We start from the raw sequence: 15,347 nt of genomic DNA, 5'->3' as shown, positions 1-15,347 counted from the left end.
CCACTGTATTGTTTTGAGACTCAGATTCCTTCCTTTCACTATTGGCTCTCCTCCGTATATCTTCCTGCATCTCTTTTATTGTAACCTGCATCTTTTCATGTAATTTGCGCCCAAAATCAACCAATTCCATGAGCTTTCTGATAACCAGTGTTTTGAACTGTACATCTGATAGATTGGCTATTTCTTGGTCACTCAAAAGGATGAGTCCTGGGGGAATGATCTGATCTGTTGGAAACATATCTTTCCCTGTCTCTCCTTTTTTTTTCTGGTCTGGTCGCTCTTGTTACGGTGGGGGGCGGAGCCTTAGGTGTTCACTGGGGCTGGGCACCCCAGTCGCTAGATTGTGACGTTATATGTGGGGGCGGGGGCGGGAGCAGGACAGGAGGGAACAATGGCGGTAGTTGCATTCTCCTGGGCTCAAACCCTTCTCTGGGATCCTGGGATGCGAGCTCTGCCCTGGTCCATAATCGCTGCCTCACTGGGTCCACCAGCCGCAGCTTGCGTACTCAGGGATCACTGCTGTGTTCTTGCGCCCCAGATGGCTGTCGCGCCGATTTCGAGCCAAATTTTCCCCAACCTCCGTGCGCCGCCGACCCGCACCAGCCCTGCGCCCGCCCGGCTCATCTTCTCCTACCAGTCCCGATGTACGGGTCTACTTCAACTTCTTGGATGTCTGACTTCCATTCAGATAAATCCTCTGTCAGTTCTGGGTGTTATTCTGTCTGTAAATTGTTGTTCTAATCTTGGTTGTGCGAGGAGGTACAGTGCGTCCACCTATTCCCCCATCTTGCCGGAAGTCCCAGCAATGCCTTTTTTGTTAAAAATAAATAATATTTAAATGTGAAAAAGACATGCCACAAACTGGGATAAAATATTTGCAACGCAGATAAATTAAGGTATATACATACAGTGGAATATTATTCAGCCTTAAAAAGGAAGGAAATTCTGACATTTGCTACAACATGGATGGACCTCAAATACATTACACTAAATGAAATAAGCCAGCAACAAAAGGACAAATAACTGTAAGATTCCACTTATATGATGTATCAAGAATATTCAAATGCATAGAGACAGAGAGTAGAATGGTGGCTGCCATGGGATATGGGGAGTAGGGAGTTTGGGGGGGAGGGTTATTGGTTAATGGGTACAGAGTTTTTAGTTTTACAAGATGAAACAGTTCTGGAGATAGAGGTGTTGATGACAGCACATTAGTATTAGTGCTGAATTGTACATTTAAAAATGGTTAAAATGGTAACTTTTATGTTTTGTGTATTTTACTACAATTAAAATATTGTATATTAGTATTTCATACTTCAGTATTTGTTATATTATTTATACCCCTAGATATATATTATTTTCAGTTGTATCTACTAAATGTTTAATTTCTAAAACTTCAGTGTATACTTGGGAAGATTTAATTTTTTTAAAAACCATCAAGCTTTGGTGATTGATTTGATGTGGGCAGTAGAGGGGAAGGAGGGTTGAGTGTGAGAAAGGCAAATCATTGATCACCTGGAGACTGAGCCTGAAAAAAATGCTAATAAAGTTAAGTTTCGGACATTTAAATTTTGAGATACCTAGTGGATATTGGAAAGAAATATATGGTTATGATATGAGGCTAGAGCTCAGGAAGAGGTCAGAATAGTATTTGAAGCCATGGACCATGTGTTTGTACAGAGACTACCTAGAGAAAAAGGTAATTTAGGACAGAGAAGAGGTTATTATGCCATCCTTGGGCACACCACTGTTTAGTAATCATACAGAACAGGAAACACAACAGGCTGAGAAGGAATGGCAGAGGAATAAGAGGAAAGCTAGAAAGGCGAAATTTCTTTATGGATATACCATTCACATGGGTTTTCCCTGTGCAGCTCTGTATACTTCCAGATTATCTGTTATTCCTCTGCACGTGTGGGCTTTTCTGCCTTTTTTCCTGTAATGTAGTCTCAAGATGTCTGATTTTTTTTCTCTGACTTGTTTTTATATTTCTCTACACAGCTTCCTTTCTCTTTTATCCTCTTCCTTATTTTCTTTTTTCTTTCCTTCCACTTCTGAATTTATTTTTTATATGGCTCTATCATTTTGATATTTTATCACTTATGATAGTCTTGAATATCATACTTGTGAGTTATATGTTGCTTATTATTAATCACTTAAAAATTAGTCTACGATTTTATTTATAATACTAAGAAAAACCTCCAAAAGAAACCTAAATTAAACTGTCTCCATTTTTTCTTTCGTCTTCATTGATTTTCTTTTATGGAATAATGGATTGGGTTTGTTGTGTTGTTTTGTTTTTTAAAATGTTTTCAATCCCACCCTGGTTGGCATGGCTCAGTGGATTCAGTGCGGCCTGCAAACCAAAGGGTTGCCGGTTTGATTCCCAATCAGGGCACATACCTGGGTTGCAGGCCAGGTCCCCAGTAGTGGGTGCTTGAGAGGCAACCACACATTGATGTCCCTCACTGTGTGGCCAGGTACCCCACTGGGGGACCAGTGTCCCTCACTGGGTTGCAGGCCAGGTCCCCCAATGTGTGGTTGAGAGGCAACCACACATTGATGCCCCTCACTTCCTCTCTCTCTAAAAAGAAATAAATAATATCTGAACAAAAAAAAAAAGTCTTCAATTCCCATTTCCTGTGTTAAAAAATATCATTTTGGTATTTTCAGCTCTTTGGATGATTTAAAATTAATGCTGTATGTGCAGCTATGTACATACTATGCGCATATCTTTTTGTCTTTACCCCCAAAATTGTATATTTATAATTACAAGACAGGGTTTTGTGAAAACCAGTCACACAGAAAAGGAGACATATTTGAGTCTTCACAGATATTTTGTATTGTAAAGTGTTTGCTCAGTTACTATATTTTATTTTGAATAACAAGGTGTCAATTGGGAGAGCACTCAGCCCAAAATGGCTGTAATTAGTGTTGATTTTGGATACTTAGGGAAGTTATCTGACAGAAATCCTAAGGGAAGTAGAAGGAATTTAACAGTTTATTAAGTTTTTCTTGGAAAATGAAAGTTGCAAACACTCAATACCATTTAAAGAGCCCGTTGAAGATCACTTTCAAAAGCAATCTCCAGTCCCAAATCAGGATAGTGTTTACCTTTGAAGAGCTGGGGAATGGGTTGAAGGACAAGGGGGAAGGTTGCAACTTTGTAATATCCTGTCTCTTTTAAAGAAAAGAGCAACCAAGATGCCATCAGTAAATGAATGGATCAAAAAACTATGGTACATTTACACAATGGAATTCTATGCAGCAGAAAGAAAGAAGGAGCTCCTACCCTTTGCAACAGCGTGGATGGAGCTGGAAAACATTATGCTTAGCGAAACAAGCCAGTCAGTGAAAGACAAATACCATATGATCTCACCTTTAACAGGAACCTAAATAACAAAACAAAGAAACAAACAAAATATAACCAAAGACACTGAAATAGAGGACAGGCTGACGGTGACCGGAGGGGAGAGAAGAGGGAATTTAAGGGGACAGTGGGAAGGGTTCACAGGAACAAACATAAAGGACACATGGTCATAAACTAAGGGGAGGGTGGTAATGGGAGGGAAGTGGGGAGGGTGGGGGGGGACTGGATTGGGAGTAAAAAGGAGAAAACTGTATTTGAACAATGATTAAAATAAAAAATAAAAAAAAAAGAAAAGAGAGACATTTGAAGCAGATATGGGAAGCTGTTAAAAGTTGACATGCCCTGCAATGATACGAATATTTTACACAAGGATGGTTGCAAAAGTTTATTCTTATATCATTATTTACTAATTATTGTATTATTTCCAACATGAACAACTATAAGCCTGCTTTTGCCCACCCCTGTATTTTTCTCTTTACTTTTTTGTATGTTTAAAATATTTCATAATCAAAAAACATTCAGTGGTTGTGTTGTAGTGGTACAAATAATGCTACCATATATCAAATATCTTAGATGGAAATAATTTACCTGGGAAATTATCAGATGACTCACTGTGCTTTAATGATAAAGAAGATTGTGGAAGAGGAAAAGTAACTTTCCCTGTAATCCTCTAGGTTTTTGGCCGAGACCACCACCTCCACCCCCTTAATAAAAGATAGATTATAACAAGAGAAAACTATTTTAATTACATACACACACATGTACCTGTGCCAATGGAAGCCCCACAAAAATATGAGACAAAAGGCAGCCAGGCAACTGAGCTAAAAAAAAAGGATAGTGGTCTGGGGCTTCAAAGTGGGGAAAGCAATTCACCCAGGTGAGAGGAAGCAATGTCTGGTAACAGATGTTTCCCTGACATGCAGATAAACCCCTCAGATGAAAATGTTATTTCTGGTAGTTATGGGGGGAGGTAAAAAGTTTTTCCTGAGTCTGCTGTGTCTTGATTACCTTCAGTGCAAAATTATCCACATGCCAAAGTGGCAAATTCTGTGATGGCATGTTCTGAACCCCCTCAAAGTAGCTGTGGAAAGTCTAGTTTTGTAAAATGTGAGATTGGAAAAATAACAATATTTGAAATCTAGCTTATTATATAAAGTGATCTCAAATACATGACTTACATTTTTGAAAAATAAAAAGTTCTTAATCTCTGGGTCCAATATATGTTAACTTTCATTTGCAATTTTGTTATTTCATAATATAACAAAGATAAGTAAAATATCTTGATTTGGATAAATAATGGCTACCTGTAGTTACTATTACAATAATCAAAAGAATAATTTCATTGATCTAAAAACTTGTATTTCATACTTCATGAAAAGGGCTGCCTCCCCTCTCAAGTCCAGAGAACTATGAAATAAGGGGAAAGGGCTGCAAGCTTTTGTAGAAAGAGGCAAGCAGGAAACAAGGAAGAAGTGCTTGCTTTGTCCAGGGGTACATATCTGATCTTATTTGGAAAGATCAAAGTGTAGAGTCCAGAGGTTGAAATAATTTGATACACTTGTCTAATCAGCCATATTGATTGTCTATTTATTGTGTACTTAGGTTTTCTCTTCTGAGCTATTTGTAGCCAGAACCTAGAAGCTGAATTTTTCTCTGCATAGTTCAGACTTCTTTGGTTATTAAAAGATGGCAAGGGAGTGGAAATCTGGATCTAATTGTCTGCTGACAACCTTCAGGATAATATGACAGGCATATGTTCCAATCCTCCTCATTGTTTATTTAAATAGCAGACTAATTAAGAACCTTGACGAGTAATAGTTTTATGATCTGTTAATGTGGTTTGGTTTCACAGTATTATCAGTTCTTTCGTAGAACTTATAAATGGGCGTAGATGAGGTGCAGAGTGTCCAGCAGACATAAAAGAGTTTTCCACTCTTAGGTATCAAAGGAAGAGAATGTCTTCTGGACCTGATTGCCACTCTTCTGGTACTGCAGTTTCTTCGCACCAGGTTGGAACACATGGGAATAGTCTTCAAATCCCTGATGAAATTGGACGATGCCTCCACTTCCAGGTTTTTGGTGATTTTTTTCCACTTAAGTATATATTTTTAAATATCTTTTAATATTTAACTATATTTTTTCCATTTAACTCTAGTACCAAGCAACTGACTTATATTTTCAATCATTTCTTAAACCTAATAAGAAGCCACACAGAATTTTAGGTACAAAAAGAATTTCTTCATAGGGTATATTTTTTGCTCACATTCTTCCATTGGCAGGGCAGACACAGAACTTTTGCCTCTGGCTGCACAGGAAACTGGAACTCAGAGAGTTTAAGTGTAGCTTACAATGGAGCCTAGGTCTTTGACTTCTGGCTTAGACCTCTTTTCACTATAGTATATGAATTCTATGTGTTTTTGGAAAGTCCATAATCTGATTGTTGGAACTAGGCCTGATCCCAACAATTGCAGGCTGTGGGCCAAGAATACAAATGCAAACCCACATGCTATACATTTATGTATTTAGAAGTTATAAGTTAAACTAAAATGTCCCAAAGTTTTACCTTGATAAATCCAACTTCATAACCACCTAGAAGACCAGGTTCAAATTTAGAATTCTGGGATCACTTTAAGTTTTATGCCAAAATGTTGTAGTGTGGAGAGAGCCAGTTCTCAGGTCTTGGCTGCTAGCCCTTGGCTAACCCCCTGGTACCACAAGAGGCCTTCAGTGCACCTATGAATACCCCTTACCTATCAAAACTCCATCCATACCACATGCAAATGGCCACCCTTGTGTATACGCATATATACAAATGTAATTTGCTTATGTTTTTTTAAAAGGCAAGATAAGGGGAAAATTAATAAAAGTATTATCTAGAGGAGGAGGAAACAAGGATGAAAACTAGGTTTCTCCTAATATACCTTGTTTTATGATTTTGACTTAGAACCTGTGTAAATATTTTTCATAAAAAAGATCAAATATCAGAGAATAGAGATTATACATATTAAATTATACATGGGAATATACTCAGCAGTGCCTAGGATGTTAGGAAATAAATGGCAAGACAAAAGAGGGGAGAAGTGAAACCTGTAATTTAATAGACATATGAACAGAAGGCAATGTGTAGACTTTGTTTGGATCCTGATTTGAACAAAATCCATTGTATTTTAAAAAACACAATTAGGGATTACTTGGCTATGTTGTTATATTAGGGAATTATCTATAATTATTTTTAAATGTCAGAAAAAGTTCTTATCCCTTAGAGATACATATTTAAAGATGAAATTAAAATAAATTAGACCCATTTTTACTATCTTACAAAGAGACATTTCTGTTTTGATCTTCTCCAATATGGTAGCCTCTAAAACAAGTATTAATAACTTTGAACTTACTTTTGAATTGCAAATCAAAGTATTAAAGCAAGATTTTAAGATGTAAAATATGGCTCTCACTATATTATTCTTATTGTGAAAGCAAAATGGTTGTTGGCATTTTAATAAATAAAATGTTTAAATAACTTGATTTCCTGTTTATTGCCTATTTAAAGCTTTTCTATTTTTCCTGCTTTATGATGTACATAATATGAATGCAGTAGCACATTGCATGGTGGTGTATTAAAAAAACTTTCACACTACTGAATCAGTCAGAAGTCTCAAGGCTACCTGGATTAAAGTAAGGCCAATTGAATTAGTGAGAATATTTAAAATCAGTTTTGTTGTTTTCAGTTGCTAGTAACTGTAAGTAGACTAATTATTGAGAAACAAATCATTTAACCACTTCGGCCTCTTGCTATTTGGTATGTCCATGTCATCATGATATTCAGCATGCCTACTCTGTGCCAGGGGCTGTTAAACATGTGTTTCATTAATCCCCACAACCCACAAGATCACACATTGTTATCATATTTGAGGAAACTGAGACTTCCAGTGTGGAATGAAAGCTGCCAAATATCACACAGGCAATGCTGTGTGACAGCAGAATCAGGATTTGAACCCAGATCTTAACCACCACACTATTCTGCTGGCCCTTTCCCAGTTTATAGGGAAAAAATCAGAAAGATGAAGAAAATTTTTCAAATCTTAAGTTTTTCCCCGGTTTTCTTTAAAACTTTAGTACATGTTACCACTTGTTTGCTAAGAAGTTCTAGCAGATGACAAAAGAGGAAGCAGCTAATGTTAATTAAAATTTTTCAGATTTTTTCTGAGTTTTGAATGGACTTGAATATTTGACAGTCTGGAATATTTGATAGCACTTGGCAGACACAAACTTGAAGTTTTTGATATGCACATTTTACTAGTAAATTTATGTGACAGAGTTAAATATATGAGTTTCATGGGTGATTCTCAGGTACTTTGCAAATAACTAGCAAAAATTGAGAATTCCTGGTACAGTGAAGAGAGAATTGGAAGCCTAGTTTGCAAAATAGGATTGAAGTTGTACATGAAAAAGGTAGGATTCAGATGGAAAAGAAAAAGAATAACAATAAATGGATGTATGAAGGTTAGAAGATGCTTGAATGGTCCCAGAGGCAGCTGGGAAGTCTGTGATGCGCAGTGGAGGTGATGGGTGTAACATGCTTAAAAATGTATTTAATAAGTTAAAAGTATGTGAGGCTGGTACAACTTTAATAACATGTCAGAGGACTGCTTTTATTAAATATCTTAATGTTTGACTAATCATTTTGTCTAAGCTAATGTGCTTGATTTGGTACCACATTACATTTTATATGTAATTATATTCTGAAATTGATGGAAACATTGCTTTTTTTAAATCTAGGAATATCCCCTGGGCTTTTGAGAAAATAAAGAAAGCAAGTGAATGGGTAAGAAGAACAGAAGGACAATATCCATCTATCTGCCAACGGCTTGAACTGGGTAAAGACTGGGACTCTGCCACTAAACAACTATTGGGAATCCAACCCATGAATACCACCTCTCCTCTTCACAGAGTTCTTAATTATGGTCAAGGCTAAAACAGAGGAAGCTGTGTTTTAAACTTTTTCATGCTTTTATCTATAAAATAAGTATTAATAGATACCTATAATGAAATTTAATTATGGTTTTATCAAATATAGCAATGTCACTTTAAATAGAAGCAGAATTATTTAATAAACAAGCAATCATCAAGTAAAAATTACAGTATTACAGATTTCTTGTATTTTAATGTTTTAAGGTGATAAGACACATTTGGATAGTCCTTGAAGTTTGTTGCTTCTCCCCTTTGAGGAACCCGGACTGAGCAAGCTGGGAAAAAACAAGAATCTTTGGCCGATGTCCGCATTCCCATTTCCAGGGTCCTGGATATCCAGACCTTGATCCCCAGTACGCATACTCCTTGGTGTGGGTCTTAAGTCTGTGGATCCTTGATACTCCTATTACTTAAGACAAACTGTGTGTCCTGAGCAATGCTTTCATGGCTCTTGCTTTTGGAGTCTCAAATCTTATCAGCAAACCAAGGTCATCTAAATTTTCACCTATGTTCTGGAAGTTTTATGATTGTGAATTTTATATTTAGGTCTATGATCCATTTTCATTTATTTTTTGTGAAAAGTGTCAAGTCTCGCAGGCTGCAAACCAAAGTGTCACAGGTTCGATTCCCAGTCAGGGTACATGCCTGGGTTGCAGGCCATGACCCCCAGCAACTGCACATTGATGTTTCTCTCTCTCTCTCTACCTCCCTCCCTTCTCTCTCTAGAAATAAAATCTTTAAAAAAAAAATAAAGTGTAAAGTCCACTTTCCTTCACACTGTCCCTCCTAGGCCATTGACTCTCTACCTTTACATAAAACCTGTTTCTTAGGGATACAGTCTTTTGGCTATCCTCTTACCTACCATTGCTGCGATTCACCAACTGTCCAGCACTGCCTGTCATTCACATGGTTCAGGATTTCCTTTCATACTGTTAGTCCTGCCTTCATCTTCAGTGACTTCCAACATCCTGACGTGTGACCCATTCTAATTCCCTGGACTTGAACTGTAGCTTGTGATCCTGTTGGTACCCAAGATAAGAGGCTTGTGAGGAATTGCTATGAGGACTTCTCCCACTTGCCCTTGTGTCTTCCTGGAAGGCTATCATGAGATGCTTTCTTGTTACCTCCTAGTTCTGATGAGGTATGAAGCTTAGAATACAACTGCAGACTAAAAAAAAACACACACACACACAAAACCTAGCTGCATTTAGAATCAGTTCCTCAACAATGTGTCCCACAACTCTTGTCGCAATTATCTAGCTCCTTGGGAGTATGGGACAAGGGGAGATAGGTGTCTTGTACTATTCTTCCTCTTGTTTATATAAGTAATAAATCATCTAAATCTACAGTAGCTTGTTTTATCTTTACTGGTAGAATCAGTCGGGACTTGGCCTTGCCTGATTGCCATAAGCACAGAAGATAAAGTGTTTTCATGGTTTATTAGATTAAGGGATTTAAAAGATTGGTAAGACCCAGTAACAGAATATGTGAGTACACAGATACTTCCTTACATTGTTACTGGGAATATTCTACTAAGGCAAAATTTTGCAAATCACATATTTATCAAAATTTAAATCACTACCCTCCTTTGACATATAAATTTCACTGAAAGGAATTCCACTTCCAGAAATTCATCTTACAGAAATATGGACACACACAGAAAGATGTACACTAAAACTCATATTAAAATTATATAAATGGGTATTTGTATTACATAAAAATATGTCATGTCATATTCCAAAGTGTTACCTTTGAGTAGACATTCTATTTTTATTTTATATATTTTGGGTTAGTTCAAAAATTTTTACAATTAAATTTTTTATTTCAAGATTTAAAATATTCTGCCAAGTTTTTATAAATTTAGAACATTCTTCTCTTTCCTCTTCTGCTGTTGACTCGCTGAAGAAACAGGGTCAGTTGTATGTCCCATTTGTTTCCTTTTCTCTTTCTTCATGTTACTTATCTGACAGGAAAATAGGTCTCAAGTCCTAAGTGGATTAAGGATCAACATTTTTGTCCACAGAAGCCATAGAGTCTGGTGGTCGTTCTACTATTAATAATGCTCACATTGATAAATGGGTTTCCAGTGATGGTGTGTTTTCCCTAAATCTGTGGAGAAATACTTTGGCATCCAGTTCCTAACCCAGCATTCACCTAACAGTTTTGTCACCCGAATGATTTTCATGAAATATTATGATTCTCTCTTCGGAACTTATTAGCTGGTATCCTTCTGAAATAATGAGCTTTTCCCCATCAACTAATGGTATTTGATTATAATATTTTTTAAAAACTTATCTTAAAAATATATCTAATTATTACAATTGTTGTGTGTCTTCCTTTTATAGACTGGATCCCTGGAAGGCAGACTCTTCATTATATTCCTAATGCCTAGTACTGTCCATTTTGTAAGCTCACTAAATGACAAAATAATGCACCAACTCAAAGATGGTTGTTTTTAGCTGCACTAACTCAAAGATGTGTTGTTCAGAGTATCTTTAGTCAACTTCATAATTAAATTTTAAAAATTAATCTTGTAGGTTAAGCACACCGTTGGAAGAAACAAAAATAAAATGCTTGCTGTCATAAAGACTTCATTTGCAGTTCAAAGTGAGAAAAACATTTACACTTAAGTGGACTTCCCTAGCAACTTTAGGTGACTGCATTGTCAATCATTCACAACCTGGAGAAGATAATTTTAACACAACCTCTGATGTTTTCTTTTTCAATTACAGTTTATATTCAATACTATTTTGCATTAGTTTCAGATGTAAAGTTTAGTGTGATCAGACAATCAAATACTTTACAAAGTAGTCCCCTAATACTTCTAGTACCCACCTGTTGACAGACCTAGGTAGGCCTGGCAGGAATGGAAAATGACCAGGTGGGAACACTGTACTGTGAGAAACTGTAGCCTGGGAAAATGCCTGCCGAGCCTACCCAGGACAAACAGATGCCTGGCTACGATTGCGGTCTGGGGTCGGCCTATCCCACATAACAGGATGCAGCTTTAACTTGAGCCTGACAAGATGTATCAAGAACAATAGTCAGCAGAAATGGCACCCAGCAACCACCTCTAGCCAGTCAGACTCTGACACCCCAATCAGTCACCCCTCGCGGGTTTTTGCGGTTAAAAACCCTGCCCTAATAACAACCTAGAGCCCTGGCTGGCTAGCTCAGTGGATTGAGTGCGGGCTTCGAACCAAAGCATCGCAGGTCCGATTCGCAGTCAGGGCACATGCCTGGGTTGCAGGCCACAGCCCCCAGCAACCGCACATTGATTTCTCTCTCTCTCTCTCTCTCTCTCTCTCTCCTTCTCCCTCCCTTCCCTCTCTAAAAGTAATAAATAAAATCTTTTTTAAAATAACAAAAATTTAAAAAAATAACCTAGCGAGTCCTAACCTTACTAGGTTGGCTCCCCTTTTCCTCTTATTCCCCACTAATAAACCCTGCTCCTTAGCTCGCTGCGTCTGTCCGGTTTCTTGAGTGACTCCGACCTAACACCTGCCATGTACCTAATTTCGATATTACTGACTACATTGCCTATGCTTTACTTTACATCCCCTATTTTGTAACTGCCAACTTACACTTAATCCCTTCACCTTTTCCACTCCACCCACCACACCCCCGTCAGGTATTTTCAACAGAAAAAAACCACCCAGATTTTATCTGGAAAACTAGATTTTCACCCTAATAATAAAAAAGTGTCCTTTAAACAATACTCACTAGAGTGTACAGCTCTCTGAGTTGTTGACACGCGGCAGCCGCGCCCCAATCTTACAGGTGAATTACTGGGTGCTCGGGTCCTGCCGGAGTCTCCGGAGCAGCCCGCGCATTTCCTAGAAAGCTACGGATCCAACCGCCCAACTATAGAGGGTGAGGGTCAGAGTACAGCCAGTCCCCTCCAGCGCTGGTGCTACTCCTGGAAGCCCGACCCCTCCCCCTGGGCCCAGGTAAACCAGTGGTCCGATTTACGCCTGCCCTACCGCAGCGCCGAACCCCTCACTGTTCCTCCCCCGCCCCTCCCTACAGGCCCCGCAGGCACCCAACCTGCTCCTCTTCCGCTCAGCGCCCATCGGCCCGCCCACCCATTTCCTGTGGGCTCAGCCGGGCCCGCCTCGACGCGATTGGTTGGTGAGCGTGTCGCTCTGGACTCCGAGCCCGCCCTTGCTAATTCCCCTCCAGTAGCGTCACAAGGAGCTTGCGGGCAAGGGTCAAGCGCTTGGAGCGCTGGGCGTGCTGGGCGTACGTCGCGACTGCTCCGGCGGCGCTGGTTTGCCGCTCTCTTGCTATGGCGGCGACGGTTGCAGATGGGGGGAGCGTTGCTGCGGTTCCCGTATCGAGCTCTCACAGCGAGCCGCATGTAGGCGAAAGCAAGGGAGCCGTGGGCGATGAGAGGGACACGGGCACGAAAGGAGCGGAGGCCTTGGGGGACAGCGAGGAGGACGGGGAGGATGTGTTTGAGGTGGAGAGAATCCTGGACATGAAGACCGAAGGGGTGCGTAAGCCAGCCGGGCCACGGAGGGGAGGTCTCGGGAAGTTGTGAGGGTTGCGTGGCCGGAACCGTCTGGGGGGCTGGGTGTGAGGGTTGGTGACGGGTTTACAGGGTACTCGGTGTTGACACACCTGGTTGGGGCCACGCTGCCTGAAAAGGGTGACGTTGAAATTAGCCTGCAGCTCAGAGTCCACGTCCATGCCGTCGTTTCCGTTTTTGCCGAAGCCATAGTCAATTTTCTGGTGTGAAATCATCGGGATTATGAACTGTAATTTAAAAATAAAAAAAAATATAACCGTCCATTAGCCCAGTATCTCAACCGTAAAGGATGCATTCAAAGGTCTTTAGAACCTGACCACTGCCACTGTGTCCCCCTGGCATCATTTGATAGCTGCCAACAGCCATAACTAGCACCCCTCCTCCCACCGCCTGGCGCTCACGGTTCCCCTTCCTGAGTCCACCTTTTTCAGCCTGTTTTGACCCTGACCCCCACAGCAGTGAGTTGCGTCTTCCTGTGGCCTCTATTTCGGCCCGTAAAACATCAGCTTCCTTAAATGTTGGTCTGCTAGAGTGTGGCAACTTGAATACAGGGAATATGATTTTGTTAATCTTGGTATTTAATCCAGTGTCCAGCGTGCAGTTAGTTCTTCGTGTATATCCCGTTCGTTATTAAATGAGGGAATGAATTGTGGGCTGGAAGCTGGAATGAAGGGGAGGGGTGACCAAAGGCCCCACATGGTAGTCATGCCTTTATTTTGGATTCTCTTCATCGTCTATTAATTTCTCATTCGTCATGTGCTACCTTGTGTTAATTTTTTTGTTCAGTCATTAAGTAAACTTTTTAATGAGCTACTGTATGCAAGGGGTTGTGTTGGGTCCTGAGGATATAGAGATGAATCGTAGTGTATGCACTTGCTGACGTGAAAAGTACTGTCCAGTAAATAATTCAAGTCCAATGCCATTAATACTATTGTTAGTTGCAGTACAGTAAAGATAGGAACATTTTTAGGTATAATTTTCCCAAATATATTGTATGTGCCTTGAGGTGAGAGTTGGAGCCGACCTTCTAGTGTTTTGTATAACCTGCATTTAACACTATGCTTCACACATAGAAAATATTTGGCTGGGAGGGTAGTATCTTTAGAGTTAAGAGTGTTTGCCTATTCATACAATATTAATTTTGCTGGTTCCAAAGAATTGTAGGCAGTGTATGTAAAGCCTCAAAAGTGGATGAAACTAAGAAATGATTAGGAAAATAAAGGACAGTTAGACTTTAGTAATGTGAGTAAAAATTTTAGTTCTCTTAAAGGCTGACTTGTGTGGCTCTGTTGGAGTGTTGTCCAGTAAATCCAGTGGTCACAGTTTCCATACCTGGTTTGGCACATGCCTAGGTTGCAGTTCCATTTCCAGTCTGTTGTGTGGAACAACTGATGGATGTTTCTCTCCCATATCCATGCTTATTTCTCTCTCCCTTCCCCATTCTAAAATCAATAGGCATGTCCTCTGATGAGAATTTTAAAAAGTCTGGTTTTCAGGGCCTTGGATTTGTAGGTGAATGAGTGATTTATAAGATAAAAGCTCAGCAGAACAGGATTATTGCACTTACTGTATAAACGCCGAGTAAGCCAATCAGTTGATAAACATGGGGCTTTGTTGGTGGTTTGTTAGGCCTCTCTGTAGTCCAAGGGTTTGAATTACCCAGTCTGGGATTTCTGTCCATAAGCCACTGGTCTGCAATGTTCTGTAACAGACTAGTACAGTCACTGTAGTGAATGTCGACTAGGGGGAATACTATTAACACTGAGTTTATGTATTAGCTGTGTCCTTTCTTTTTTAGTTTATTACTAATGCAATTTTTTGTTGTCAGAAAAGTGAAATGAATCCAACAGAATCTCAGGGTTTTGGCTTCAATTTTGAGCAGGAGTCATCTTTATATAATAAAGTGGCACTTTTTCTAACATTTGTGACTATTTGATTATTTAGTATATAAATAAATATATTTTATTATATAGCTTAGTGAATTATCACAAAACCAACACCTCTGTAACCCCCTCCCAAACTAGAAATTATTAAACTGTCAGCCCCAGGCATCCCTTTTGGTTCCCCTTCTGATCAATAATCCCTTCCATCTCTCAGAGTAACTAGCCTGAATTATTGTGTGGTAATTTTTCCACCTAACCATGCATTGCTCAACACTTTAGTTTTACCTGATTTTTTTCCTTCATTTAATTTTTTTATTGATTTAAGAGAAAAAGAAACATTAATTTGTTGTTCCACCCATTCACACATTCATTGGTTGATTCTTATATGTCCAGAGAAATTGAACTAGAAACCATGGTGTATCCAGACAATGCTCTAACAACTGAGCTAACCAGCCAGGACAGATTTTTTCTTCATTTAGATGGAATCTCCCAATACTTGTCTTGGGGGGGTGGCAGGCTCAACAATACCTCTGTGAGATTTAATCCATATTGTGTGGAGCTGTGGTTTCTTTCATTTTCATTGATGAGTAGTATT

At 39.3% G+C, this 15,347-nt stretch overlaps 2 protein-coding genes across 2 annotated transcripts in view; both read left to right on the top strand.

Moving 5' to 3' along the window:
- Window positions 1-8,511, top strand: part of PARP4 (poly(ADP-ribose) polymerase family member 4) — a 130,067-nt gene extending 121,556 nt beyond the window's left edge. Inside the window, 2 exon segments of the mRNA XM_028531896.2 lie at window positions 5,310-5,442; window positions 8,147-8,511. Coding sequence (XP_028387697.1) covers window positions 5,310-5,442; window positions 8,147-8,342 — 329 coding nt within the window. The 3' untranslated portion in view covers window positions 8,343-8,511.
- Window positions 8,512-12,545: 4,034 nt separating this feature from the next.
- Window positions 12,546-15,347, top strand: part of MPHOSPH8 (M-phase phosphoprotein 8) — an 82,322-nt gene continuing 79,520 nt past the window's right edge. The window contains exon 1 of the mRNA XM_028531791.2: window positions 12,546-12,833. Coding sequence (XP_028387592.1) covers window positions 12,627-12,833 — 207 coding nt within the window. The 5' untranslated portion in view covers window positions 12,546-12,626. The remainder of the gene's footprint in view (window positions 12,834-15,347) is intronic.

The sequence above is a fragment of the Phyllostomus discolor genome, chromosome 2, assembly GCF_004126475.2.
Source record: "Phyllostomus discolor isolate MPI-MPIP mPhyDis1 chromosome 2, mPhyDis1.pri.v3, whole genome shotgun sequence".
Lineage (NCBI taxonomy): Eukaryota > Metazoa > Chordata > Mammalia > Chiroptera > Phyllostomidae > Phyllostomus > Phyllostomus discolor.
This window is presented reverse-complemented; position numbering and strand designations above follow the sequence as displayed.